Source organism: Dipodomys merriami, unplaced genomic scaffold, assembly GCF_024711535.1.
Source record: "Dipodomys merriami isolate MVZ:Mamm:240054 unplaced genomic scaffold, mDipMer1.0.p SCAF_9, whole genome shotgun sequence".
In the NCBI taxonomy this organism is placed as follows: Eukaryota; Metazoa; Chordata; class Mammalia; order Rodentia; family Heteromyidae; genus Dipodomys; species Dipodomys merriami.
In genome coordinates this window covers 6,629,362-6,657,000 of record NW_027206512.1, presented here as the reverse complement: position 1 = coordinate 6,657,000, position 27,639 = coordinate 6,629,362, and the positions used below count along the sequence as shown (strand labels likewise).

General features: G+C 38.4%; 1 protein-coding gene and 1 non-coding gene across 9 annotated transcripts in view; both read left to right on the top strand.

Annotated features, from left to right (window-relative positions):
- Positions 1–27,118, top strand: part of Tmem144 (transmembrane protein 144) — a 45,704-nt gene extending 18,586 nt beyond the window's left edge. For 5 of the 8 annotated variants that reach the window (XM_070012257.1, XM_070012260.1, XM_070012255.1 and 2 more), the window contains 9 exons: positions 2,337–2,417; positions 3,052–3,129; positions 8,050–8,131; positions 9,816–9,892; positions 12,842–12,960; positions 16,364–16,483; positions 18,055–18,152; positions 21,876–21,929; positions 25,217–27,118. In XM_070012257.1, the coding sequence (XP_069868358.1) occupies positions 2,337–2,417; positions 3,052–3,129; positions 8,050–8,131; positions 9,816–9,892; positions 12,842–12,960; positions 16,364–16,483; positions 18,055–18,152; positions 21,876–21,929; positions 25,217–25,300 (793 nt within the window). In that variant the 3' untranslated portion in view covers positions 25,301–27,118. The remainder of the gene's footprint in view (positions 1–2,336; positions 2,418–3,051; positions 3,130–8,049; positions 8,132–9,815; positions 9,893–12,841; positions 12,961–16,363; positions 16,484–18,054; positions 18,153–21,875; positions 21,930–25,216) is intronic. The other 3 variants (XM_070012263.1, XM_070012259.1, XM_070012261.1) reach the window with 2 other exon arrangements.
- LOC138821129 (U6 spliceosomal RNA) lies at positions 17,237–17,340 on the top strand. Its single transcript, XR_011370067.1, has one exon. It is a non-coding gene; the product is annotated as a U6 spliceosomal RNA (small nuclear RNA).
- Positions 27,119–27,639: the final 521 nt, after the last annotated feature.

Here is a 27,639-nt window from a genome sequence, read left to right as displayed (position 1 = left end):
TCAACTAAGAGTTCTTGCACCCATTTCTAGTGGAAGGCAACTGCCAAAGCTTGGTTCTGCTGAGAAAAATAAAGTAGTATTTTTTGCAGCTACATTTCCTTTAGTTAATAGAACATACACGTAAAATAAGCCATGTTTAATGATTTATCCTGAAATCTTAGTAAGCTATCTAGATATTTGAACAATATAGCAAAACAGCAATAATAACAACATAACTCCAATCAAAGCAAAACAAAAATTAGTATGAAGAATTACACATAGGAGACAATTTAGGAGCAAGAAAGGGAGCTGATATTTGTTTTCTCTTTGCTAGACATATACCTCATTTTCACAACTACGTGAGCTAAGCACTGTATAGAAGAGCTGACATTCAAAGAGGTTGAGTTGCTGGAAGTTTCAACTACCCCAGGTTTTAAACCCAATCCTCTCATTCTGAAACATAATCTTCCTGAGAGCAGGATCAGCCATCTATGGCCCAGTCTTCCCACCACTTGTGAAATGCTGCCCTACCAAACAATTCAAGCATTGTTCATAGATGATTTTACTTTACAATGAGAGCTGAGAAGTTGCAAGAGAATATACCCACAAAACCTGGAGTATGTGTTCTCTGGCTCTTTAAGGAAACACTGGCCAACCTTAGTTCTGGAGTTGCATTTTCCAACAGAGTTGCCACAAGTCTCAGGTGATCATGTACAGGGACTTTTTTTTTTATCAGTCATGGGGCTTGAACTCTGGGCCTGGGCGCTGTCCCTCAGCTCTTCACCTCAAGGCTAGCACTCTGCCACTATAGCACAGCTCCACTTCCCACTTTTTCTGCTTATGTGGGGCTGAGGAATTGAACCCAGGGTCTCATGCATGCAAGGCAAGCACTCTACCACTGAGCTACCTTCCCAGCCCCACAGGGACTCTTTAGTTAATTAAAAACCCAGACAATGAAACATTCAGCATATTTCAAGTGTTGAGTAACTACGTATGACTGGAGACTGCCCACTGGTACCACATTGAAGTAGATCAGAGCCCTCTACCATCAGGAGAGTTCTGCTGTGCTGGACTGCCCTTGTCAGTGTTAGGATGGACAGGAAAGTCAAATTGGAGGGCTGAGTAAGATGAAAAATCTCTCTTGTCTTACTTTTTCAGCTTCTCTTTCCACTCAAAAGCATTATCACCTCAAAACAAAGCAAAGTCACTTACTAGCCTCCCATGTGTGCATTCTTTCATGTTCTTTCCTATTGTATGCCCTGCTTCTTACAATGCTGTGGTACTCTCCTTGGATCCATACTTCTTGGGACAGGGATTCTGAACCATTCAGAATCACTGGATGGTCCTCGGTGATTCTTCTTAATGATCATGACCATGTCACAGCATTAGAAAAGAAAAAAAGAATTTAAACTGATGACAAAGAACAGGACTTATTAATCAAGAATTTACTGTTAAGTATATTTACATTTTGTAGGCAGAATGGAGTTGGAATACAATGGTAAAGAACTTACTTTGAATGTCTAAGGTGCTAAGTATGATCCTCAAGACAAAATTTTGACACAAAAATGCTATACAAGCTGAGTGCTGGTGGCTTAGCTATGCAGCAGGCTGAGATCTAAGGATCATAATTTGGAGTGAGTACAGGCAGGAGAGTCCATGCAACTTTTATCTGTAATTAACCACCAAAAGCAGAAAAAAAGCGAGATGTGGAACTATGTGGTAGAGTGCTAGCCTCGAGCAGGAATTCAAGCTCTCAAACCAACCAACACACACACACACACACACACACACACACACACACACACACACACACACACACACACAAAATTACAAGATGAGAGTAACTTAATTAATCACTTGAACTGTTTTTCTTCTCTTAGATTTAATAAGAAAATGACATTCATGGTAAATACTTACATAAGCTAACAAATTTAATGTTTATAACAAACCTGTAAAACAGGTATGATTATTTTCCCACCTGCCCACCACATCCCCTTCTTTAAAAAAAAAATTATCTTTAAGTAGTTGTACAAAGGAGTTGCCATTTAACAAATGGCATATCTTGCACATCTTCTTTTGAGACAGGGTTTTGCTATGGAGCCCAATCTGGACTTGAAGTCAAACTCCTTTTGCCACAGTTCCCTATGTGCTGGGTACCACAACAACTGGCTACTGTTTTCATCATATGAACGTGGAAGTTTGAGACACACTAAAGAGAACTAACATGTCCAAAATTAAAGTTAGCAAGTTTAAGAACTAGGATATAAACCCAGAAATCTGCTCCCATATTCTTGCTTTCAAATGTTAGGATAAATCATTTCACATGTCTGATTTAAGGTGACTTTCTGAATTTTTAGGTTTGGCTGGTTTGGAATGGATTCAGAAGAAGTGTCAAAACCAATCCTCAATTACATTGGAGCTGGGCTTTCTATAGTAAGGTAACATGGGGTGGGTTAGCTATTCCTCCAAATATTTACAGTACATTTTGATCTTGATGTGTTTGCATTCTCTCCAAACTATATTTCATAAAATATGAGTGAGTTTTATTCAGATTCTTAATTTAGCATGACAGATGTATGTCGGAAGACAAAAAAGTACCAGGTCAGGGGTCAGGAGTCTTAGGGTTAGAAAGCTATAAGACACCGGAAAAATTATTTAAGACATTTCATTATCATCATACGTAGACAATCATAAAATGTATCTCATGAATAAGAATCAATATATAACCTGGCTAATTAAACATGATTATAGCTGAGTAATGGTGGCTCATATTGTAATCCTAGCTACTCAGGAGGTTTAAATCTGAAGATTAAGGTTCAGAGCTACCCAGAGAAGGAAAATCAGAGTGACCTTTTAATCTCCAATTAACAAGCAGAAAGTCAGAAGTGGTAGAGCACCAGTCTTGAGCTACAGCATAAGACCCTGAGTTCAAGCCCCAGTTCCAGCACAGAAATAAATTATTAATATAGATAAATGAAAATTGCTATGCAAATAAATCTAAGAATGGCTTCCTGATAATATTTCATTATTGGTTCTCTTTTCTATGTATTAATACAGTTTTCCTTTTCCAAGGGGGATATGCTTCAACCAAGCCTCCTATATGTGTGCAAAACCTCAGATAGTAATTGACTACATAAACTTCAGGATAGGGTGTGTAACTACTGTGCCATGTCTGTTACCAGCTTTCACTTCCCTGTCTTTTTACTCATTGTTTTTAATTTAGCTATGAGCACTGTTTCACCACTGAATACACATACTCATTTCGCATACCTATTTTTGGAAGTATCTGACTATATGAATGAGGATAGAAATGAATGCATCTCTAAATGGTGACATTTAATCAAAAAAATCCTAATAGTAATTAGGTCACCTTAAATTCAGTTCTTTATCCTTGCTGGTCCTCATTTATATTCCCTCTTATTATTTCACATGATGAATAGCACTGCCCAGAAGGATCTTAATACTTTTTTATTCTTCAGGGAGGAACAGTATATTTCCCTTCTTCCAGCAATGATGGTACTTGGATACACTCAGGAACAACCTCTGTGTCTCTAGAGAGTAGTCCCAGGGCAATAGAAGAAGTAATATAGCTTATTCTAAAATAATAAATTCTTGACAGCTTTTGGTTAGAGGCAACTCACACAGAATTCTATCTGTGAATGGGTCTCTCAAAAATAATTTCTTCATGACACAAAATTATAATCTAGCATGTCCAATTTTCACCTTAGTATCAATTTAAGTTATCCAACATATTTAGTATTATTTCTCCATATTTTCTTCCTTTAATAAGAGTATATGCTCTTTACAGGTGCCAGTGGCTCATGCCTGTAATTCTACCTACCGAGGAGGCTGAGATCTGAAGACTGAAGATCTCAGCCAGCCCAGGCAGGAAAGTCTGTAAGACTCTTACCTCAAACATCAAAAAGCCAGAAATTAAGATGTAGCTCAAGTGGTAGAGTGCTAGTCTTGAGCAGAAAAGCTCAGGGACAGCATCAGTTCTGAGTTCAAACCCCAGGACCAACCAGCAAAGATAAAGGAGTACAAACTCTAAAATTACATCTCAAATACTCATGTTCTGTTACTTCTTCCTATATGATATTGGGAAAATTACTTTATTTTTCAAATCCTTTCTTAGATTTTGTATCTGTGGAAAAGGCTTAATAAGCCAGGCACAAGTGACTCACTCCTGTAATCCTAGCTACTCAAGACGCTAAGATTTGGAGGATCATGATTTAAAGCCAGTCTAGGCAGAAAACTTTGTGAGACTCCCATCTTCAAATTAACCAGCAAAAAGCAAGGCTGGAGGTAAAGCTCAATAGGTAGAGCATCAGCTGAGCAAGCACAAGGCCCTAAGTTTAAACTTCAATATTGCCAAAATGAAGTATACTAGTAGCACCAATCTCATAGATCATCTGAGGTTCAAACTTTGTATAGTGCTAGCCACATAGCTAATGCTCCTCATAGTCTAATCTTTAAAGAGTTAGATAATTTCAAGTGTTGCCTTCACTTTTGTCCTACATGTTAAATCCATCCATAATGTCACTCTATAATTCAATAGGATTTGAAAAAAACATTGTTGACCCAGTGGAGCAAAACATAGAACTCAGTGCTGTCCGTCACTTAGAGCCCACACTCCAGTCAGAGTGACAGTATAGTCACCTTTGCCCTGGGATGGAAGTGTCACCAAAACCACTGGAGCTGCCACCAAATCAGTCATAGATGTGTGCCTCCTATAAGCAGAGCCTTACTGCCAATGGAGTTTGGGAAACATGGTATGCATTCTTTTCTGAAATCTAAGCACTGAGTCTTCTCAGAAACTGAGGTCTTCTCCTGAGTTAAAGGAAGAGAATGTCAGGGCATGAGAAGAACAGATGCCAAGAAACAAAATCCAGAACACTGGCTTAAGTGGAGATTGCAGAGGCAGAACGCTTAAAAAGTCAGCTTTCCCTTCTGATTAAAATAATAACAAGGATCTGTAGATTTTCATAGAGTCTGCTGTCTGCTTTTCTCACTACTGTACTTGCTCTCTGTGGAGGGCTGGGCATGCTCCCCAGCTTACACTGTTTGGTTACATTCCAAGAAACCCCGCACTCTTGTTTCTAGACATTATCTTTCTGCTGGGCTACCGTCCTTGTAGATGTCTGAACACCAAAATGAACTAACTCTACCAATACAGCCAAAAGTAGATTCCCCCTCAGTGTCCTGTAGAAGCCAGTGGGAACAAGCCCTGAAGGTCAGCAGGCTACCAGTGTAGCACTATGAAGTCCTTCCCCTCTGTCCTCAGCATTCTCCCACCAGAATGATCTGCACTAAATGCTTGCCTGCATACGATTCCTCATTCCCAGTTCCCTTTCTTGAACAAGATATTAACCACATACATTCCAATTAAAAAATTTCATGTCTTTGACTTTTTTCTCTTTATACTGTCCCCCTTAATTTAGCTCCAGAAAATCCATTCTAAAGATTTTCTAGTTGTCTCTCCTCTGCTCCTTGTCCATCATCACTCACCCATATTTTCACTCCCAATTTCCTTGGTCTCCTTCTTTCCTTTGGCTGGAATGGATTGCACATAGCTTCTCCTGTTTCGAGCCTTTGGAAATTCCTTATTGGATTGGCCAGCAGAGTATTCTGATCCAGCCATCCTTCCCAGCTCAGCTTTCACCTTTCTGCCTGCTCCATGCAATCTTCCACCCAGGATTACTTATCACACCATATTTTCCTCAGCTTCCTTGGCCACTCTTGTTTTCTTCTTTCTGTTTTGGGACAGAGTTTTACTATGTAATCCCAGGGGTCCACAAAGTCATGATCCTCCTGCCTCCACCTTCCCAAGTGCTGAGGTTACAGGCCCCATCATACCCAGCCTTGGCCACTCTATTAAATCAAGACTTACCATTCCACAGGATATTTTCTCATTTCCTTGCTTCTAGTTAAAACAAATCTTCCCCCAACTACCATGGCTTATTGTACTTATATTGTTGAGTTTCTTAGAGTCCACTTTGTATTATTTATACAGTTTTCTTTGTCTTCAACATGATACCCACAAAAGTGAGATCCATCATTTTCTATGTACAACATCCCTCTCTTCACCCCCACCAGACTTTCCTCTAATACGTTGACCCATATATGTTGACACAAATATACTGCTTGTTGCATTCAGTTGTTTGGGTAAACTTTTTGTCTGTCTGTCTGTCTTTCTCTCTCTCTGTCTGTCAGTCTCTCTCTCTCATACATATACATACACACACACACACACACACACACACACACACACACACACACACACACACACACACACACACACACAAGTTTCACTCTAGGGAAACTGCAAAATTTACAAATACAGAAAAGTACCCATGGGTAAACTATTGATTCTCCTTTCAGGTTTCACATGCTTTTGATGATGTTCATAAGCTCATGGAATTTTTGTCTTATACATGTTACAAGTTCTTTATAGCTGTAACCCAAAGAACATATGATTTTTTCTTTTGTCTGTGTGTGTGTCTGTGTGTGTATGTGTATGTGTGTGTGTATGTACATACAATGTTTTAGGGGCTTGAACTCAGGGTCTGAACACTTTCTTGAGCTTTTTTGCTCAAGGCTAACATTCTTCTACTTGAGCCACAGCTCCACTTCTGGCTTCTTAGTGGTTAATTGGAAATAAGGGTCTCATGGGCTTTCCTGCCTGGCTGTCTTTGAACCATGATCCTCAAGTCACATCCTCCTTGAATAGCTAGGATTACAGGCATGAGCCACTAGTGCTGGGCTTGAATTATCTGGTTTTATAAAAATAAATTGGGTACCTTCTCTTAGCTTACTGCTACCCCACTCCTCTTGACATTTAAGTTAGCATTCTTCTCTCTGACTCACCTGTTCTTGCCACTCGAATTAATCACATGGACTTGGACCACTGGAATTATCATTTCTTCCTCATGCCAGCTGTCCCTCTCCCATCCATATGGCAGTTAAGACTCTGTTTTACTTACATGCTTCGAGATTTTGCTACACAGCAAAAAGTACACTAACGTTGGCATGGTGATATACACTTATGATCCCTACCTTAGAGGGGCTAAGGGAGGAGGATCATGAATTTCAGGCCACACTGAGCAAATAGCTTCTGTCTCAGAACAAATGAACAAAAACAAAAACCATAAAGAGTACATTGCAAATTTTGTGCATATTGTCATTTAATTTTTTAATCACATCACTGAAGGACTATTTCCATTTCTTAAATAATGATCAATTTATTTAGATCAATTTATTTAGGAAGAAATTCAAATATTTATCTGTAGTTTTCAAGTGTTTCTAATGTGTCATTCAGTATTAAAATTATTAGAAAACACAGCTCTATACAAAGTAGAGGATTTTTCATTATATAATTTATTACAGTATCTAATATTAGCTTTGCTCATTAAAAACATGCAAACACACATATACCCATATGTTCTCAACTCATTTACATAGGTGCTTATAATTAGGGTTTGTCATGGGGTTGTTTGCTTGTTTGTTTGAGCCAGGATATCATTGTACAGCCTAGGCTGGCCTAGATCCCATAATCCTCCTGCCTCATTCAGCCTCCTCCTCCGATGGGATTTCAGGTGTACTCCACAATATCTCATACCATCATTAGGTTTTATACATGCAGTTTTACTGAGTATGAAGTATTTTGCAGGTTTTAAAGGAGATGGAAAATGTGACCCTATTCTCTGTTGAATTAGAAAATCTTTGGCAAGGAAGGTTAAGTGGAATTGTAGTGCATGGTTTGGACTGTGCAGTGATTCCTCTGAGAACTGTGTAAATTCAGAGAGGACAATTGGATGAAGGTGAGTGAAGTCATCTTCATGGGAAGTGTTTGCTTCCCACGTGCCTCACTCCACAGTTAGGACTGGAGATGAAAGTGTAGGATTGCAGTTTGGATGGAATAGAGGACAACTAGAAAGGCAATTGGGAAGTAATTGTATCATTAGGACTTGATAATTTACATTGTGTTCTCTCTTTAAAAAATCAGGCAGCTTGATATAAAATCTCTTAAGATAGAAATCATTAACAAGTGACATTTTCTTTTCCTTACAGTGCTTTCATATTTTTATTCATCAAAACAGAAGTAGCAACTAGCACGTGTTCTATGGATACCACACCATTAATGACAGAACATGTGAGTAATGTATGAGATAGGACTTGACATAAATTTGAAAAGAATGAGAAAATGGCACTTGCTTTCCTTTCATGGCTTAAAAAAAGAATCAAAGGATCTCTGAGCATAATTGCTTGATTGGATCAGATTTTCCTCCATGAAGCTTCTTAGTAAACTCAGAAATGTATTTATGTGGTTGACAGTAGATCCACTAGGAGACGTGTGCTCATTGCTGACTTGGCGAGTATCTTGGGTATTTACACAACAGAGGACACTGAATTCTACAGAGCACTGTAAAAGTAGCCTTAGAAAGGAGGAGGCTGAGGTTTGAAATGGGCCCAAGGAGAAAAAAGACCAGAAGAAGCAAGGGTGAGTCAGTGAAGCTTTGTGAGATTAAGATTATGCTTGACTTCCTAATTCTTTAACGTTTTCTCCCCTATGCCCTACTTCAAGGTAAAGAGCATTGAGATCATGCTCTTTCCATTCTATAACCATCTACATGGCTACATCTGAGTATATATGCCTGTATTGGAGTGCTTGGACAGATTTGGATATACCTGTGATTTGAGAATTTTGTGACTTAAAGAATCTAATTAGACTAGTGTCACAAATATAAGTTAGTGACAGGCTTTAAAGGGAACAAACTCTGTATAGGTGTCTGTGACTGCCTGTGAATCTACCTTACAATGGCCTGCACACTAGCTTTTCCTGTATCATGCATCGTCCACCTGCCCAGGGCCCCATGCTGGCCTCTGCCTCTGAACCCAGAGTCCAGAGTCCACCAAGGCTCTGCCCTTATTTCCGAGGAATCTCTTCTTTCTCTCATAAAATGTTACCAACTAAGATGATGAAAGCTGAGTTAAATTGACACTGAAGTTGAATAATAATCTGCTTGAGCCCAAAAGAAAAAACTTTATTAATCCTTAGGCATCCATACCTGGGGACTGTCAAGGAGAAAGGGGGAGTAGGGTAGTAGGTTGTTCCTTGTGATTTCAGGATCTAGAGGTGCTCTAACCAACCACTTTCAAACAAAGGAACAAATGATCCAATAAAATAAATACAACTTGGCAAAAGATACATCATTTTGTAGGCAAGTGGAAGATTTGAACAAACTATTCTTAAAGATTCACAAAGCACTGACTAGTTCGTGTGATACACATCTGGTCTCCTTCCCAAGTCGAAAGAAACCTGATTTTGCTCCTATAAGTAGCAGGAGTAACTTTGGGACGACTTTAGAAAAGCACAAAAATGCATTCAATAACAGAAATGTTATAAATTTGCTCATATGTTCTCCTGACTTACAATATTGACCTAATCTTAAAACATGGCTGGGAATGTTTTATTAAACAAATTCAATATAACAACTGCTCCATTGATCTTAGGCATTCTATAATAGGAAACTCAAGGGTTTTGTGGGAGGTTTTTATTTTACTCTTAGTTTAGAGTTTATTAAAACATGCTAATAAAACACAAGAGTTCATAGCTTTTGTTAGTTTTAACAGATATATCAAAATAGTCACACATTAAACTTAACATTTTAAATGGAGAACTTGGCAACAGCCAAACCCTTCTGAAAGGAAGGCTGTGAGATATCACAGGTGATGGATGCATATTTTAAGGATTGTGAAGACACTAGAGAAAACCAGTGAAATCTTTTCATCACCATGTGTCTCTTGTTGCTCATTTGTGTCAATATTTTCAACAGGCAATCAACACTGCTCCAGACCCCTGTACCGGCTGCTCCTGGGTGGACAGACTTTCTCCAGCACATCATCGCATAGTGTAAGGAGAGGAGAATTCTTTCTCTAGTGTTCTGTTCTATAGTTGTAACAGAGAGCAGGGGGACCAGAGTTCAAGAAGAAAATGGGAGCCAACATTCACGTCTCAGACCTATAATCTCAGCTACTCAGAAGGCCAGCATCTCAGGATTGTGGTTCAAAACCATCCTGGGCAGTAAAGTCCATAAGATTCTTGTCCATTAACCACCAAAAACACCTAAAGTGGATGTGACTCAGGTGGTTGAGCATTAATCTTGAGCAAAAGAATTAAAGGACAGCTCCCTGGCCCTGAGTTTAAGCCCCAGTAATTGGCACACACAAAATAACCAAGCTTTGACTTCTAGCTCCTTGAGGATAGAATACAATCGACTGTATTTGTACTCAACTAAAATATGTTTTGTGTCTGTGTGATTCCTAACGCCTCTGTCCTCATCATGAGGACTTGGAGAATTAGGTACAACATCAACCTTGCTTACTTTAGCATGTTGCACTTTATGTGGAGGGATTTTTTTTCTGTACTGCCAAATAAATATAAAAATATGTTCTATAATTTGTATTTTACCATTTCATGGCTATTTTGAACTTTGGCTGGTGATGCCTTTTTTACAGTATATTTCAATGTTTTATTTTTTTGTTTGTTTTTTTGTTTTTGTTTTTTCTTTTGGTCCGGTCGTGGAGTCTGAACTCTGGGCCTGGGCTCTGTCCCTCAGCATTTCAGCTCAAGGCTAGCACCCTACCACTTGAGTCACAGTGCCACTTCTGGCTTTTTTTCTTTTTTCTTTATGTGGTGCTGAGGAATCGAACCCAGGGCCTCAGGCATGCAAGGCAAGTGCTCTACCACTGAGCCACCTTCCCAGCCCCAATGTTTTATTTTTTTGTGATGCCTTCTTTGCATACCTGAATATAAAGTTATTTATCACTTATTTATTGTGTTGATGTTGGGGGCTGGGGAGCAAGGGGGATTTAAGGCTTCCCACATGCTAGACAAGCCCCTTACCACTGAGCTATGCCCAGCCAAAAATTTTTTTAATTGAATATACAGTAGGAAAGGAGCAGCACAATTTGAATAAATGAAAGAATAAACAAATAAGAAGGTTCTAGAAGCAATAAATAGGTTGCTATTTTTGCTCTCAGAATGACACCGATTTTTTTTAAATCACTAAATTCTTTCCTATATTTTCAAACTTTTATTTTCCCCACAAAGCATCTCCTTTGTTATGGAAACCTTTGTTGAGAAAGCAACTTCAGTTGTCTATAATAAGCCAGGCCTGATATGTGCCTTGTCTGTTTTGGGCAGTTCTCACACAATGCATGGATTTCCAGTGTGGGTAGAACACATCACAGGGAGCCCTGACACTTCCAAGTTCTCATACACATTTAGCTGCGCTGGGTTAATTCAGATGGCTTGAGTGAGAACCATTGAAATCAAGTAAGAGGTCAATTTAGGCTTAGGAGGGGTATTTTTAAAGTCATTTTCCAGGGAATTTTTTGTGCTTTTTGATTGTTGTTGTTGTTTTGAAACACAGTCTCTCTGGCTAGTCCAGGCTGACCTAGAATTTATGATCAACATGAATCAACCATCCAAGTGCCAGTATTACAGGCATGCACCACTGTGCCTTAAAGAAGGAAATAAGTTTTGCCCCAAACTGTTTCCTATTTGAAGTCATTATCCATTGAATTAATTTAAAAGATCTGCTCTAGAATAATCATCATCACCTCCCTGCAGAATCACAGGAAGGGTGTTCACCATGCAAATAGGGCCCAACCCTGAGGAAGGCAGCAGGACTCCAGCACTTATAATGAAATTTGTTAGGAAATGGAAAGACTTGGAAAAAATTATATTAAGTGAAGTAAGCCAGGCACAAAGAAACATAGGTCCATGCTTTCCCTTATTTGGAATGACTAGTATATATCTGAGACAAGCAGAAAAGGTCAGATAAGGTGATGTTAGGGAAATGAACCCTAAGATGATGTTAGGTGAAATTAACCCCAAGAAAAGAACTCAAATGGTTTTTCTTTCTTGCTATTGTTTCTAACATATCTATAAGATGATTTCTTTGTTGCTTTGTATGTCCCTCCCCCATGGTATAACCCCTGTTTCACTGTATTTGATGTTGGTATAATTTGGGGAGGGGAAGCTAAAAAAACAAATTGTTTAAATAGGGATACAGGTGGACACATTGGAACAATGAGATGCACAAAATGCCATGTTGAAAAACGAACTTTACAACTTTGGTGGAGCGGGGTTGGGGAGGGGGAGGGAGAGTGTAGTCGTGAAGATGAGAGGGCAGGGATGGTAGGGGAAAAACAAAGGAGGAGGCAACAATGTTTGATATGAAATGCACTTATTACTTTGCTCATGTAATTGTAAACCCTCTGTGTGGTATTTTCACAATAAAAAAACTTATTAAAGCCAGCATTGAAACTCGAATAAAATAAATAAATAAAAATAAATGAAATGAAATTTTCTTCTTATGAGAAAGGAAAGTTTTAGTGGAAATACACAGATTTTTTTAAAATCAGCATTTTCCCTTGTCCAGGCCTTGGACAGCTCTGTGCTTTGCATAGCTGTTTTTGTTTGTTTTTTTTTTTTGTTTTTAGCAAAAATGTACCTAGTCTTAGTCTGTCTTGCTTCCATGCTGAATGTCACAAGGTGCTGTAAAAAGAAGCCAGAGGAACACAAACAGTCCACACACTGCAATTCTGTGTAGTGATGTTCACCTGTTGTTTCTTGTAAAGCCTGCACCATGTGGAGTGCCCAGGCTGCCCTTCCTGGTGCTCCTGGGTACCACAGGGTGTGGGTAGTATCTACCAGTCATGGATGTGTGTGACTTCTACCAAGCTACCTATGATCACATTGGAAGCAAGTATCCAATATGATTCTTTTGGTATGTTTCTCAGAAACATTGCTTTGTGCTGAGAGTCATTGTGCTATCTGTATTTGTTTCTGAAGGGGCTGCAGCCTTGCAGTGATCTCTGGAATCTTCTATGGATCTACATTTGTGCCCATCATTTACATCAAAGACCATGGCAAAAGGAATGACAGTATATATGCAGGAGCGAGCCAGTATGGTGAGAGTTCAAAGTCTTATTTATTAGCCAATTCACTAATAGCAGTGCATCTCTACGTATAAAAAAGAATTTCATAGAGTAAATACTGTGTATGGGTTGGGTATTTACTTTTCATTTGTAAGTAATGAATTAGAAAAGCTCTAAAGGCTAAGCCTAATAAAAGACTAACTATTTTCACATGATCTTTGATAGAAGAATGGACTGTGCTCAGAATTTATTTCAGCTTCTCAAAGCTTGACAGTTTCTAGTTTTGCTGTAAGATTTTCAGATAATTTGCCAGTTTGATGATCTCTAGAAAAATATGTATTCTACATTTTAATAAAAGGGTAATATGTAGAACATAGTATTTTTAAATCAAGTAAAGGTCAACGCTAGTGTGCTTAGTCAGAGGATGCCTTTTTTCAAGAAAAGAGAATGAGATCCTCTGAAAGAGCCTATGGGTCTGCAGCCACCAGTGATAACATTAATCTTTCAGCTGTAAGCAATGTATACACAGCCTGGGAAGACTCCCAAGGAGATGAAAGAGGGTCTGCTTTTGGGCCCCATAACTGGTGAATCATAATCGTGTGACTATGCCCCTAAAGCGATAATAGGATGCATAATAGAAATAATGAAGTTTTAAATCACATGGAGCAGAAATCACATGAACTCTATTCAGATAAGGGAAGAAAGAGTTTGAAGAGCAAAAGTCATGAGGGGAAGACTGATAAAGAAGTTGACCAAGCAGGTGACAAAGAATGTTGACCAAGCAGGTGACAAAGAATGTTACTGTGAGGAGAAGGATTGGGATTGGGATTGGGGGGGAGAGGGGAGGCTGGGAAGGGATGTGAAGGGTAAACAAAGGAGGAGGCTGCAATGCTTGGTAAGAAATGTACGCATTATCCTGCCCATGTAATTGTAACTCCTCTGTACAGTATGTTCACAAATAAAATAAAATTAAATTTAAAAAAAAAGAATGTTACTGTGAAATCACTGGCTTCAGTGATTTCCAGGACAGCATGGGCTATTGGATGATATTCTGTCACAAAATTTAAAGTAAAATAAAATAACCAAATTAATGTAAAATAAAATAACAAAATACAATACAAAAGAAGGGATGAAATTTGAACATGAGTTTAACAGTGAATAGACTTTGAAAAGAGGCATGGTTTCCTTTCTGTCGTATGCTTAGTGTTGATCAAATACCAAACCTTGCATCGATTTGTCTTTCTTTTGTTAAGATTTTATACAAATATTTTTTATACTTTTCATTCTTAAGGATTAAAAACTAATAAAAAGAGGCTAACATAAGATAAATTTAAAAAGAAGAAAAAACAAGAGGAAGGAAATACATGGAGCCAGAAATGAGTCTAAATCTTTGGACTATATTTGTATCCTTCTAGAAATAAGCCCTACACTGGGCACTCAGCTTTCTTGTAGCCACAAGGGAAAACAGATCAGTCTCAGGATTCAGTGAGCACAGATCAAAACAAGTAATTGTTTAGGAGTCAAGTTGTTCTTGGTACTGGGACATAATAAACAATGTCCTTGTCATTCTTTCTCTAACTAGAACAACAAGTTCTTAGGCACTGTTCTGAAGTAATCTCATGGGAACACACTTTACAACCATGTGTTCAAAAATAATTCTTGGCAGGCATTTTTTTATTTTGCTTATTTAATAAACATGCATGTATTTTGAGCTCTGTTATAGGTCTTTACAAATCCTAATTGGGTTAATCCTCATAGCCATTGACACTGATATTAATCTTGTTTTAAAATGGAAAAAATCCTGAGTCAGAGAAACTTAAGTTACTTTGCCTAAGGCCCAAGATTAGTAATGGGTGAGGATTTGCATAAGGTGAGCTAGGTCTTCTGTTGGATAATGGTGATGGGGTAGTAGTGGTAGTGGCACTGGGCCTCACTCTTGCTAGTCAAATCTTCTACAACTTGAACCATGACCTCATCCCTTTTTTGCAATCATTGTTTTGTTTGCCAGTCCTGGGGCTTGAACTCAGGGCCTGCACACTGACCCTGAGCTTCTTTTGCTCAAGGCTATCAGTCTATCACTTGAGCCACAGTGCCACTTCTGGCTTTTTCTGTTTATGTGATACTGAGGAATCAAACCCAGTACTTCATGCATGTTAGGCAAGCACTGTACCACTCAGCCACATTCCCAGTCCTTACTATGGTTATTTTTCAAACAAGTACTCCAATTTTTGCCTGGGTTGTCCTGAACCATGATTCTATTTATACCTCCTATATAGCTGGAAGAAGGTATGTGCCACCACACCTGGATTCATCATTGACATGAGGTGTTCTCATGAACACTTGGATCAAGTACTCTTAAACCCAAATCCTTTTGATTTCTTCCTTCTGAGTAGCTGTAATTGTAGGTACAAGCTATGACTTGTGGCATTTGTCTGTGTTTTAAACACTATGTTATACTGTCTTTGTAAAGGTTTTCATATATAGATACATTGCTATTTTGTGATCCAGTAGTATGTTTTAGGATTTTCAAGAACAGGCAGATTCTCCTGTAAGGCTCTTTTCCCTTAAATTTTATTTTTTTTAATTTTATTTTTTCAATTCAACATATCAGTTTATAAGTACAATGCATCTTGATCAATATCAGCCCTTCCATTGTTTCCCTCTCATCTTTCCAAACCTCACCCATACCTTCAAATTACATGGTCCCCTTTTACATACGTACATTAAATATGAATGCATTTGTTAGCCCTTCCTTTCCCCATTCAATCTATCCTCCCTTCCCTTAAGTTATTATCCCTAAACATGGCCACTCACTTGGTCAAAATTTTAGATGACAGAAACATGGAATGCCAAGACCTTGCAGTGCACCATCTGTGTGACAGAATGCCACCTGCTCAGGCTGGCAGTAGCAGCAGGACTTCTCGAGATGGCCTCCACTGAGCATCTCGCTCCTTTCCCTCTTGCAGCTGGGCTACTGTAAACAATTGGACAGAACCCTCATTGAAACAACTTGCTGAATAGCCCCTTTTACACAGCTGTCACCTGCAACCATGATACTGGCCTGCAGATTCATTGGCAGCTCAGGTTTTCATCCCACATCCCTCACTATAACCTACATCTGCTGCAGTCCTGAGTAAGGTGAGAACTGAACACTGATTCTTAAAAGGGAAGCATTAGCATCGTAGGTACATCCTGTTTGTTTCTTTTTATGTAGCTTTCTAAGGCGGATTCTAAAAACTAGCCTTTTAGATTTAATTATAGTAAATAAGATTGTTGATTAAGATTCTATAAAATAGCATGTAGATAATGAAGATGATTGAATAAATATAAGAATGCTTCCTTTAGTGTTAAGGTTTATGTCGGTGAGTTTGTTGTATGTTCAGAAATGTAAGTATACTTCAGATGGTTAAAATGATGCCTGATAATCTCTTTTTAGATTTAGACTATGTTTTTGCACACTTCAGTGGCATCTTTCTTACAAGTACAGTCTACTTTCTGGCCTACTGCATGATCATGAAAAATAGTCCTAAGCTCTATCCAAAGGCAGTCTTACCAGGTAAGACGATTCACTGCACAGACTCTTACTACTATAGAAAAAAACTCAACTTGCTGAGTTTCATTAATCACCTCCTGAGAACCCACCCATCTGTTGAGTGTTTGAGTGTGTGTGTTTCTGTGTAATTGTTTGTGTGTTGTATGTAGTATGTTATATGTGTGTATGAATATATGTGTGTAGAAGCATGTGTTATATGTAATGCATTGTGTTGCTTGTGTGTATATATATTGTATTGTGTATAATGTTGTATGTGCATATGTAGGATTGCATGTTACAAACATGTACACATTGTTATTTATCATAATTGCTTTGACCCAGTTTGCAAATACAACATAATTTGTATCCCTATGAAATTAGATATGAAAAGCTGATCTTTCACAGAACTTTAAGCTTAACTAGCAGTCAATCTTAAGATATTTTTCCAGTGCCAAAATATCTGTTTTGATCACCAATCTACAGTTTCTTTTTTTACTATCTAGTGTTTCATATTAAAAGTCAGTGTTCTAGCTAGGCACTGATGGCTTATGCCTGTAATCCTAGTACTCAGGAGGCTGAGATCTAAGCCTAGTTGGGGCAGGAAAGTTCATGAGACTCATAAATGACTCAACAAAAGCTGAGAGTGAAGCTGTGGCTTTGGTCGTAGAGCACTAGCCTTGAGCAAAAAGAATCTCAGGAGTAACAACCAGGCCATGAGTTCAAACCCCAGGACTAGCACCAAAAAATCAGAGTTCTGTGATTAAAAAATTAAAATATGTGCCTACTTTGGCAGCACATATACTATTGGAGCAATACAGAGAATATCATCATGGCCTCTGCACAAGGTTGACACAATTTGTAAAGCATTCTGTATTATTTTGTACAACTCCTTGAAGATAATAATAAAAAGTTTATAAATAAAAAAAATTACATAATATAACCAGCAGGACTGTACAATCACTTGAGGAAAGTTTCTCCAATAAATAAGAAGAGCTTGTTATAGAGTTCAAAAAAAGCATATGCTAAGTGCTCTTGCTTTTGATCTTGATCCAATAGGCATTAATGGTTAAAATAACAATAAAAACTGTTTAACTTAGGAGATAACTCTCTTTCACCTTTATTTGTAATATAGCGTGACTGCTGTTCTGGACTACTTATCAGGAAATGATAGAACGTCTGCCCAATATCTAGAAACTGTAGTGTGGAATTTCAGCTGAGGTCTGCATATCAGTGATCCGGCATTGCTCTAAATGTCACTGCCCCTTGTATCTGTGGTTTATAGGGAATGCTATTATCATTCGGATCCTGTCCTTCCCTAAGCCGTGGACTACCCAAGGTCTGGCTCAGCCAGACTGAGGGGGCTTTATTAACTGTCAACAAAGGGAAAGGATGGGTAGGTAGTTACAGCATAGCAACCGAAAGCAGAGGAAGCATTTAGTTTCTAAAATGATCATCAAAAAGCTCAAAAATCCATATTGACAACAGTGTTGACAGAAAGCATTTCTCAGTGCACCTTGATGCTCTCCGTTGGATAGAGTGTGACTTTCTGAGACCCAAGCCTTTCCTGCAGTGTGTGCTGTCCCTATGTGTTCCAGGCTTCCTGTCAGGAGTACTGTGGGCGATAGCCACCTGCTGTTGGTTCCTAGCTAACCACTCTCTCAGTGCCGTGGTCAGTTTTCCAATAATCACTGCTGTAAGTAGCCACCTTTTTTTCTTCATTTTTCAAATGTAAATCTAATTTTCCCAAAGTGGGCTTAGTGACTCGCTAAACACTGCTATAGAGTTTGACTATTTTATAGACAAAATAAGATTCAGGAAAAGAAATTGGTACGCTTTAATTTTCATATCCTTGACTGTTATGAACTCATTTTTAGCAGGTTTACCAATATTTATCTTTAAAAGCCTTGTATTATTTTTATTGTTGCTAGGTCATTTTCCTTAATGTCATTTTGGAGACATTATAATTTACAATTTGTAGCAACATGAATCTCTGTTTTATTTAATAATTTATAAGTACAGCAAATGGCTATGCCATTATAGATATCAATACAGATAAAGAGATATAGATACAGATGCAGATATAGACTTAAAAAACTACACTTGAAAGCTCATGGCAGACTTGAGAGACTAAATATACTCAGATTTCAGATTCTTCCTTCTGACACATTTTTTGTTAGGTTGTTTTCTTTTGGGGGGGAGGGGTGAGCTTGAACTCGGCCTGTTTGCTGTCCCTGAGTTTTGTTTGGCTCAAAGCTAGCACTCTATCCTTGAGCCACAGCTCCACTTCCAGCCTTTTTTGAGGAGTTTATTGAAGATGAGTCTCATGGATTTTCCTGCCCCAACTGGCTTCAAACTGTGATCCTGAGAATTACAGGCCTGAACCACCAGTACCCAGCAGTTTCTGTATTTTTAAGGAAAACTTTCAGAAATGTGGTATCTCTGGATGGTGCCATTTATCAAGCAGACTTAATAGAATTCACTCATCTGATTGTTCAGATATCTGTAGCAAAAAAAAAAAAAAAAAAAATGTTCCCCACGACAGAGGTAGTAGATTATCCCATTTCAAAATTGAGAAATTTGAATCAGTTGGCAGAGAGCAGAGAGCTGATGAAAGTAAGAAACTCTCAGAACACAGGGTGACCTGCCATTATCAGCATGGAATCTAATATAGAGCTAGTTTCTAGTCCAGTGTGTCACTGGCTGATGTCTACTGGCCTAGCTTTTATGAGAGCTCCTTTGCTTTCCTAGACATCCTGAATTGCTGAATGATTCTTCATCTGCCTCCTGGGTACAAAATTATGATCACAAACAACATTCCCCTAAAATATTTTAGTACCATATCTGAGTAAACCTAGAAAGCTGATATTGCTAAGCACATTGTATAGCTAAAAGCACAGTCTAAAGATTTGATTGAAACTCATTCAAGCAACTCAGGGCTTGGGTGCTGTACTTTAACCTTTTTACTCAAGGCTGTCACTTTACAACTCGAGCCACAGCTCCACTTCTGGATTTTTGTTGATTAGTTGGAGATAGGAGCATCACAGACATTTCTGCCTGGGCTGTCTTTGAACCATGATCCTCAGATCTCCACCTCTTAAGTAGCTAGGTTTACAGTTGTGATCCGCAGAGCCCAGCTCAAATATTACATTTTAATATGTTTTGTGTTTTTCATTTTTGAGACAAGATCTCACTATGTAGCCCAGGCCAGCCTCAAACTTGATATTCTCCTGCCAAAGCCTCACAGATACTGCTTTTGCAGGCATGTATCACCTGGCTCAAGACCCTTGGCTCCAATTACACATCTCTAACAGTTCTCTGCTCATAAAATGGCCTTCAGATTAAGCTGAATTCCAATTAAAAAAGAGATTTATCATTGCTTCAAGAACACAGCTTGACATTCTAACTTCTCCTGTGAGAAAATGTCCAAATCTAGCTAATTATAAGGAATTTATTTAGACCCAAAGTCCTCATAAAGAATATAAAGGAAGGGGAAGAGAAGGGAGCAGAGAGGAAGGGAGGGGAGAGGGAAATCACAACCAGAATTTGTTAACCACTGCTCTCTTCATCCTTGATAATTCTAAATTGTAATCTGGAATGTTCAGCTTCTTAAACCAGGATCAAGCCTACCTCATTTTCAAAAGCTGATCTACATGTGATTGGCATTTCTTCACAAAAGGAAAGTACACAATTCCAATCATCAAGGCAGTTGGGTCTGCAATAAGATGCCATCTCTATTTGGCTCTCCTCTGCCCAGAGCAGAGAGGCTGCATAGATTTTTGCCTCTGCTTGAATTACTCTCTGCCTAGCACCATGGCACCCACGTACAACCTCATGCACGCACAGGACATGTACAAAACCAATTAGAAACTCTTCAGACAGAAAGTTTCAAATTGCAATGATAACCATGTTCTCTGAAGGGAAATGAATCTTGAGAGCTTAGTGAAAAAAGTTTCCTGAACAGCTGGCATGACATTAATATTGCGTCTGCACATTTGTTCCCCAGTGTAGGGTTGCCTGAAAGACTCATAATGCCTGTTTGATTTGGACGCTTGAGACTCAGGACTTTATATCACCAATAAAAAGCAGCTCCTTTGACCTATTCCTCTGCCTCCTTGGATGCTGACTTTTCAGATGCTGATAAACACAGAGTAAAATATTCTTGCTTCCCTTCCATGCTAGGAGTGCAATCAAATATTGTTGACCAAGCCAGAGAAATGGTTGGTAGTGGCAGAGGAGAGAACATTTTTTGAATTGTTTATTTGAAATGTATCCATAGTTCCTGCAAGGCTCAAAAAGGAATCATAAAAATGTTGATATGACAGCATTTTGCACAGGTTCCACACAAGTACCAGGGTTAACCCAAATACCACATTTTCTCCTTGTTGAAAATATCCACGCCAATTCTAAACAGTTCCAAGTTTTCAAATTGAGGAATCCTAGCTTTTCTTTCCATTTTCTTCTCATTCCCTGCATTCTGTATTATTTGTTCTTGACTTTGAGTTCAGTAACTCCTGAGTTTTAATCTTATTATTTTTACTTTATTTACTTTATCACACTCTTACTTGGTTTACTTGCTCACAGATGGAATGCTACCACTTGAGCCATGTCTCCAGTCCAGCATTTTGCTGATTAAGTGAAGATAGAGTCTCAAACATTTCTATGCATGCTGGTTTCAAATTTGGATCTTTCAGGTCTCAGCATTCTCCATAGTTGGGATTATAGGCATGAGGTACTGGCACCTGGTTTATCTAACATCATTTTTAGTTTTTCCCTATAGTACTTAGAGCATTCATTTGTGTTTACTATTAGACATAATCAATGGTTTTGCAGTCATAATAATTATTATTCTTTAAATTAGAAGTATATACCATTTTAATATATGCATTATTGTAAGGCCCAAGAACATACTACCAAGACAATAGAAAAACAAGCTACTGTGTGCCAGAGGCTCACAACTGTAATACTAGCTACTCAGGAGAGTGAGAGTGGTTTGGAACTAGCTCACAAAGAAAAGTCCACAAGACTCTATCTCCAAGATAACCAGCAAAAAGCCAGCTTGAACATATACCTCAAGTGATGTACTTCAAGAGCACCAACTATAAAAAACAAGCTAATCAAAGGCCTGAGTTCAAGACCCTCCTCAATACCAGTAACAAAACTAGTTTATTAGAACATACTGCATTAAACAATATTTTATATCACACATTATAATATCAAACTAATAGACCACAAAAAAGAACAAAAATAAAAAATATTTTTACTTGATTATGCTAGATCTTTTAGCTCAATTTGAGCTTATAGTTGAGATTATAGAAAGTTTTACCTGAATATTTTGATATTTTCTCTAACTTCTGCACATACATAGAATATATACATAGAATAGCCAATTTAATTAAAATTCTTATTGTTATTTAAGGGTCCAGGATTTATAGCCGCATTGTGGGGCATCTTCGTTTTCAAGGAAATACAGGTATGTTAAAGAAAATGATTTCCTTTTCCCCCAAATATAATCACCCATTTTCTCTGAGAGACAGACAATTTGGGCCGATTTTAACATCAAAAGGAAATTCATTTTGACTCCAGGAGAACATTATTCTTCTGCTACATAGATAATAAAGAAGAACTCAGCAAAGTGTTCACACATAATTAGGTTGTAGAGTGCTTATGATTAAATCCCATTTTTTAATTTAAGTAATTATATCAATTTATAATTCACTTTCTAATTCACAGAGTACATTTGGAAATTGCCTGACTATGTTCATTCTTTGAACAGTTTAAATATTCATTGAATACTTTTCTGCACTAGTGCTGGTATCTAAATTAAAGTAAATTAATTGAAAAAGTAGGAAAAGCATGCTGAAACCTTCATATGGGATTCAAATGCATACATGTATGTCTGTGTATTCCTGTGTACATTTTTGTGTGACCAAGCATATGTGTAAATAAGCTATTACACACTAGGAAGGCTTTACTAGTTACTTGTAGAGGTTTCAGTAAGACTGAGTTTTAATAGAGATGAAGCTCACAGTAATTTGACTTCATAAAGTCCTACCTCTGATCAAACAAAGTTAAATTAACCTATTCAAACCCTATTTATTCAATTGCTGAAAGAATGCATATATAGATATACCTGTACCTATAAATATATTTAGATATATTGGTGTTTTATATGTTGTGTCATTAATCTTAAAGAACTATTCATGGGAAAGAAGCTCTCATTTGTTAGGAAATGGAAAGACTTGGAAAAACTTATGTTAAGTGAAGGCCCAAAGAATCATAGGTCCCATGGTTTCCCTTATTTGTAATAACTAGTATATGTCTGAGACAAGCAGAAAAGGTCAACTAAGATGATGTGAGGCGAAATGAGGACACAAGTGGTTTTTTCCTTGCTTGCTATTGTTTCTTTCTTTCTTTCTTTCTTTCTTTTTTTTTTTTTTTTTGGTACTAGGGCTCAAACCAAGGATGTTGCACTTGCTAGGCAAGCGCTTTACCACTGAGCAACTCATAGTCCTCTTGCTATTGTTTCTAACCTATTTATAAGGTGATTTTTTTTTTGTTTTTGCTTTGTATGTCCCTCCCCCACGGTATAACCCTGTTTTCACTGTATTGGATGTTGGTATAATTTGGGGAGGGGAAGAGAAAAAACAAATTGTTTAAATAGGGATACAGATGGACCCATTACAACAATGAGATGTACAATACGCTATGTACAACTCTGGTGGGGGTAGAGAGGATGTAGTCATGAAGATGGGAGAGGGTATGTTAGGGGAAAAACAAAGGCAGCAACCATGCTTGATAAGAAATGTACTCATTACCTTACTCATGTAATTGTAACCCCTTTGTATGGTATTTTCACAATAAAAGCTTATTTTTAAAAAAGAAAAAGAAAGAAGCTCTCCATAAGCAGTGTTCACATCTCCCTCCATCCTGTCTACAGTTTCTGCTCTGGGTTTGTAGCACAAATTTACCGCTAATGTCTGCAGTTTTTTTTTCAACAATTTATAGACCAGAGTCCTCTCAGAAAGTATGAGGAAAAGAGGCAGAATGAGAGCAGATGGAAGTCACTATGCAGCCAGTGAACGCCTGTGCCAGTGGGAGAGCTTGGCATCTCCCGTCCTGGTATTTTCACCCAGTTGGAGTTTCTGTTCCTGGTCTTCCCTCAAAGCAGAATTGGCAGTGGGGCAGTAAGGACAGAAAGCCCCCACGCCTTTCATGTTTAATGGGCAAGCAGGTCTCCCCGGGCCATCACCCAACATTGCCTAGCTAAAGAAGCCCAGGATTTGGTAGATGCAGGTTCCTTGGCAGTTACCAAGAGAGGGAAGCTACCACTCCTTCCCCATAGATGTGAAGCACGCAGGATGCATACTGCTCAAAAAGCCATCTCTCCCTCTTCTCCCTTTTCCTCCCAGAGTCCTTGTGTGTCTACTACATGACCTATAAGTAAGGCATTGCTACTTCTTAGTTTAAAGTACTAATACCAGAAATATCCTTTGATTTGATGATTAGAAGACTTGAATGTAACCTGAGACAAGGTCCCCAAAATGAGGGAGACACGAATCCTACTTTCCTCTGAGCTGTTCAAACTTTGCCTTAAAATATTGGTGTCTATCTGCAAGTGACAGACATTCAGAGGGAGGCAGCCAGGGTGGTGAGTCTGAAATCTTTCCAGGTGAAAAATGGGCAGAGCAGCTAAAATATTGATCAAAAAGAGATGCCTCTGGGAATATAAGATAGTTATTTTTCTATGTTTGAGGGTTTATCTTGTGAGAGAGATTAAAATCGATCTATCTGCACTCCTAGCTATAGATCTTATAGGAAATGAAATGTTTCTGCTTAGTGCTGGAAGATATTTCTTTGTTAATCTGAAGATGGATTGGGATCCATTGGGATGCAGTAACCAGTTTCTCCCATTGTGAGCACCACCACCCTCAGACACAGTGTGGAAAGGCAGGCTGCTGTTCCTCATACCTCTTCTGTATTTCTTTCTCACCCTTTAGATCCATCTTCATCTCTCTACCTGTGCTTTGACATCTTTCCTCTGGAGGTTTGAGGCTACCGCCTCCTGCTCAGTTTTCTTGAATTCATTCTGCCCCCTCCAATCCATCCTATGGGGAAAGTTAGCCTCTACTGAAAGCCAAGTTGATCCTTTCAGCACATACAGCTGTTGTTTGGACAACTAGAACCCAAAAGCACAGGTAGACCTATAAAACCTCTGAATGCCCAGGCAGGCCCACCGCATTCACCTTTATCTTACCTCTCCTCACTCCAGTCATTCTGCCCTGAACCAGGCTTTGTCCTTCAACAGGGCATTACACATAAAACTCCTATTTGGAACCTCTGCTTGCTGCCCAGTTTCCCTGGGCAATCAATCTATCCATACTTGTTAGAAGCTCAAGTCCCTATGCTCCTAACAAGCTTTATATAGAGTCCTGCATATACTCACCAACCATTGTGACTGGTCATCTCTCTCATATCCCAACACTCCCTTCTACAATTTTTTTTGTTAATTGCTGTCTCTCTCATTACTCCATATTTGGACTCCTGTGTGTTCACTGATAGGGTCAATTGGTGAGGCTGTAGATTTGTAAGAGAATATGGATGATTTCCAAGCTGGGGGTGGGGGAGGCAGTAAAAGCACACAGGTGGTTAGAGCAGGTGGTTCTGAAGGTCCCCAGACATCTTAAAAGAATTGCTCTTCTTTTGTGCATTTGAATTTAAGTCAGGTTTTTACATTAGTTACTCTTCTTTATTATCCAGGGTCCACGGAACTACTTATTAATGGCACTTGCATTTTGCATTATCCTGACTGGAGCTCTGTGCACCGCTTTTTCTAAACTCTAACGGACACATCAGTGGTTCAGAGAATTCTGCTGGATCAGGGAAATTCTGCTGGGAGCAGAGTGAGATCACTCAGGGAATGAACCTCAGCCACTCTTGGCATGGGTAAATGACTGCTACCAACAAATGTGATTGGAAATTTATGATGAGCTGTTAATGAAGGCAGGGCTGTGCTGGGTGACTGAAGGAAGGTCTTCATACCTGTGCCATTACCCTTGAGTGGGTTGGGTGTCATACGCTACAAAACTGTGGAGTTGTGCCCAAGGAAGCACCTGTGCAAATTTCTAACATGAGGGCTGGGAAGTTGGCTCAGTGATAGAGCGCTTGCCTTGCATGCCTGAGGCCCTGGGTTCGATTCCTCAGCACCACATAAGCAAAAAGAAAAAAGCCGGAAGTGGTGCTGTGGCTCAAGAGGTAGAGTGCTAGCCTTGAGCTGAAGAGCTGAGGGACAGCGCCCAGGCCCAGAGTTCAGGCCCCACGACCGGACCCAAAAAAAAAAAAATTCTAACATGAATGAAGAGGAGCAAAAATGAGGGTAAAAACTTATCTTATGGAATTAAATTACATAGATGTCTGAATCCTTTGCTAAAAGAAAGTAAATGTCATGGTTGGTAACATTTATGTTACAAAGATCATTTCATTATGTTTAAGCAAATCTTATTTTTATTCAGTCAAATAAATGTTTCTCAGCTTTACATCATCCATCTGTTTTAACTCAAAATGCTTTTACTGTCTCCAGATAAAATGCATCTTCAGAAAACCAGTTTTCCATCAGTGAGATTATGCATACAGATAATTTACCTGTATACAAGTAAGACACACATAAGTACATATCTGGACATGTGCAAAATTTGGGGGAAATTCTAGTATCACTAAAGTCAGTTTCAGAACTGTTATTTTTATATTCTTCTATGTTTTGTATTTGTGACTGGCTCCCTGGTATTTAAAGATTTAAGTACCAAGATTCCATCTCATCAGGGACAATGTAAAGAAACCAAAAAATTTTAGTGAAATATCTAAAATAATTTTATCTGGAGTTTTTTCTGCCTTTTTCCTATGCTTGAGTCTTTGAACAGAATTTCCCTATTTTTTGTCCAGACTTTCTATCCTCTTGCCTCAGCCTATAAGTGCTGGAGGTCTCTGCATGCATCCCAAGCCAGGCCTTTGTTCCTGTTTTGGCTGGTGGTTTCCAGTAGACAGAAGAAAATGATAGACCTGCTTGTCCCTTATGGAAACACAAATAAAAGTACTAGTTTAATGTTCAAGACCAACCATGGCTTCTAAACCCTCATCATAATCAGATCTGTTTAAATGTTCATTCACCCATTCCCAACCAATATTGTCCTGTTTTGCTGTGCAGAAGCAGAATGTGGCTTCACTGTATGGACTCCAAAGCCAACCTGTACAACTACTATACACCCCACCTCTGCTTCCTTTTAATTCCATGGCTTTGGTAAGGTCCTGGGTCTTCAGTAGTACTACATTCCTCCTTTGGAATGGGGCTCATGATAGTACTTAGCTCATGTGGCTACTGTGTGGTTCAGATTAGTTAAAACTGGTAAATATTTGCACCTAGTACTTCTCAAATACTATCAAATGATTAGCTATTATCATTGTGTGATATTTGGGGGCAAAGAATGTTCATAAACTGTGAAATATAAAGACTATCTGTCTTATTCCTCCCACACAGCTACATCTCATTCCTCCATATCACAAATTTCCTGTTTCATCATTGGATTACTAATGCAAATGAATATTTGAATGTAATATCTTAGTTTCAACTTGAAATGTCATTAATTTATGCTGATAATTTTTAAATAAATTGACATGATGCAAAAGCTATTTTTCTTCTTTAAATATATTTTACGATTTTACATTAGATAGCTTTTAGTTATGATTGAGAATTTATGTGCAAAATTTAGACATGAAGTAAAGCAATTTCAGAAGGAAAATGAATAAAATAAACAAACTATCACCAACAAGAAAGTATCATTCCTTATACACAGTTTCTATGACCAAACAATGCCTGGAGTGAAAACCAAGTCAAAAAGATTTTCCAAATGATCGTTAAACAAACAATTTACTGTAGTTTGTCTAAAGGGACAAATTTGAATCTCCACCACACTTGCTTTCCTTAGGAAATAAATGCCTACTTCCCTTGAGGTTCTTTGTCTAGTATGGCCAGATTCTTATGTTTCAGTGTTTCTAACTTGGCTTTCCTCTGTCTCACCTTGTGGGAAATGACCACCTTATTGTACCAAAGTGCTCCATCTTGTGTCCAGACATGGCACTACAATAGGTAGAGGTGCAGCCTAACCAGGTCATTCTGATTGTAGGAACTT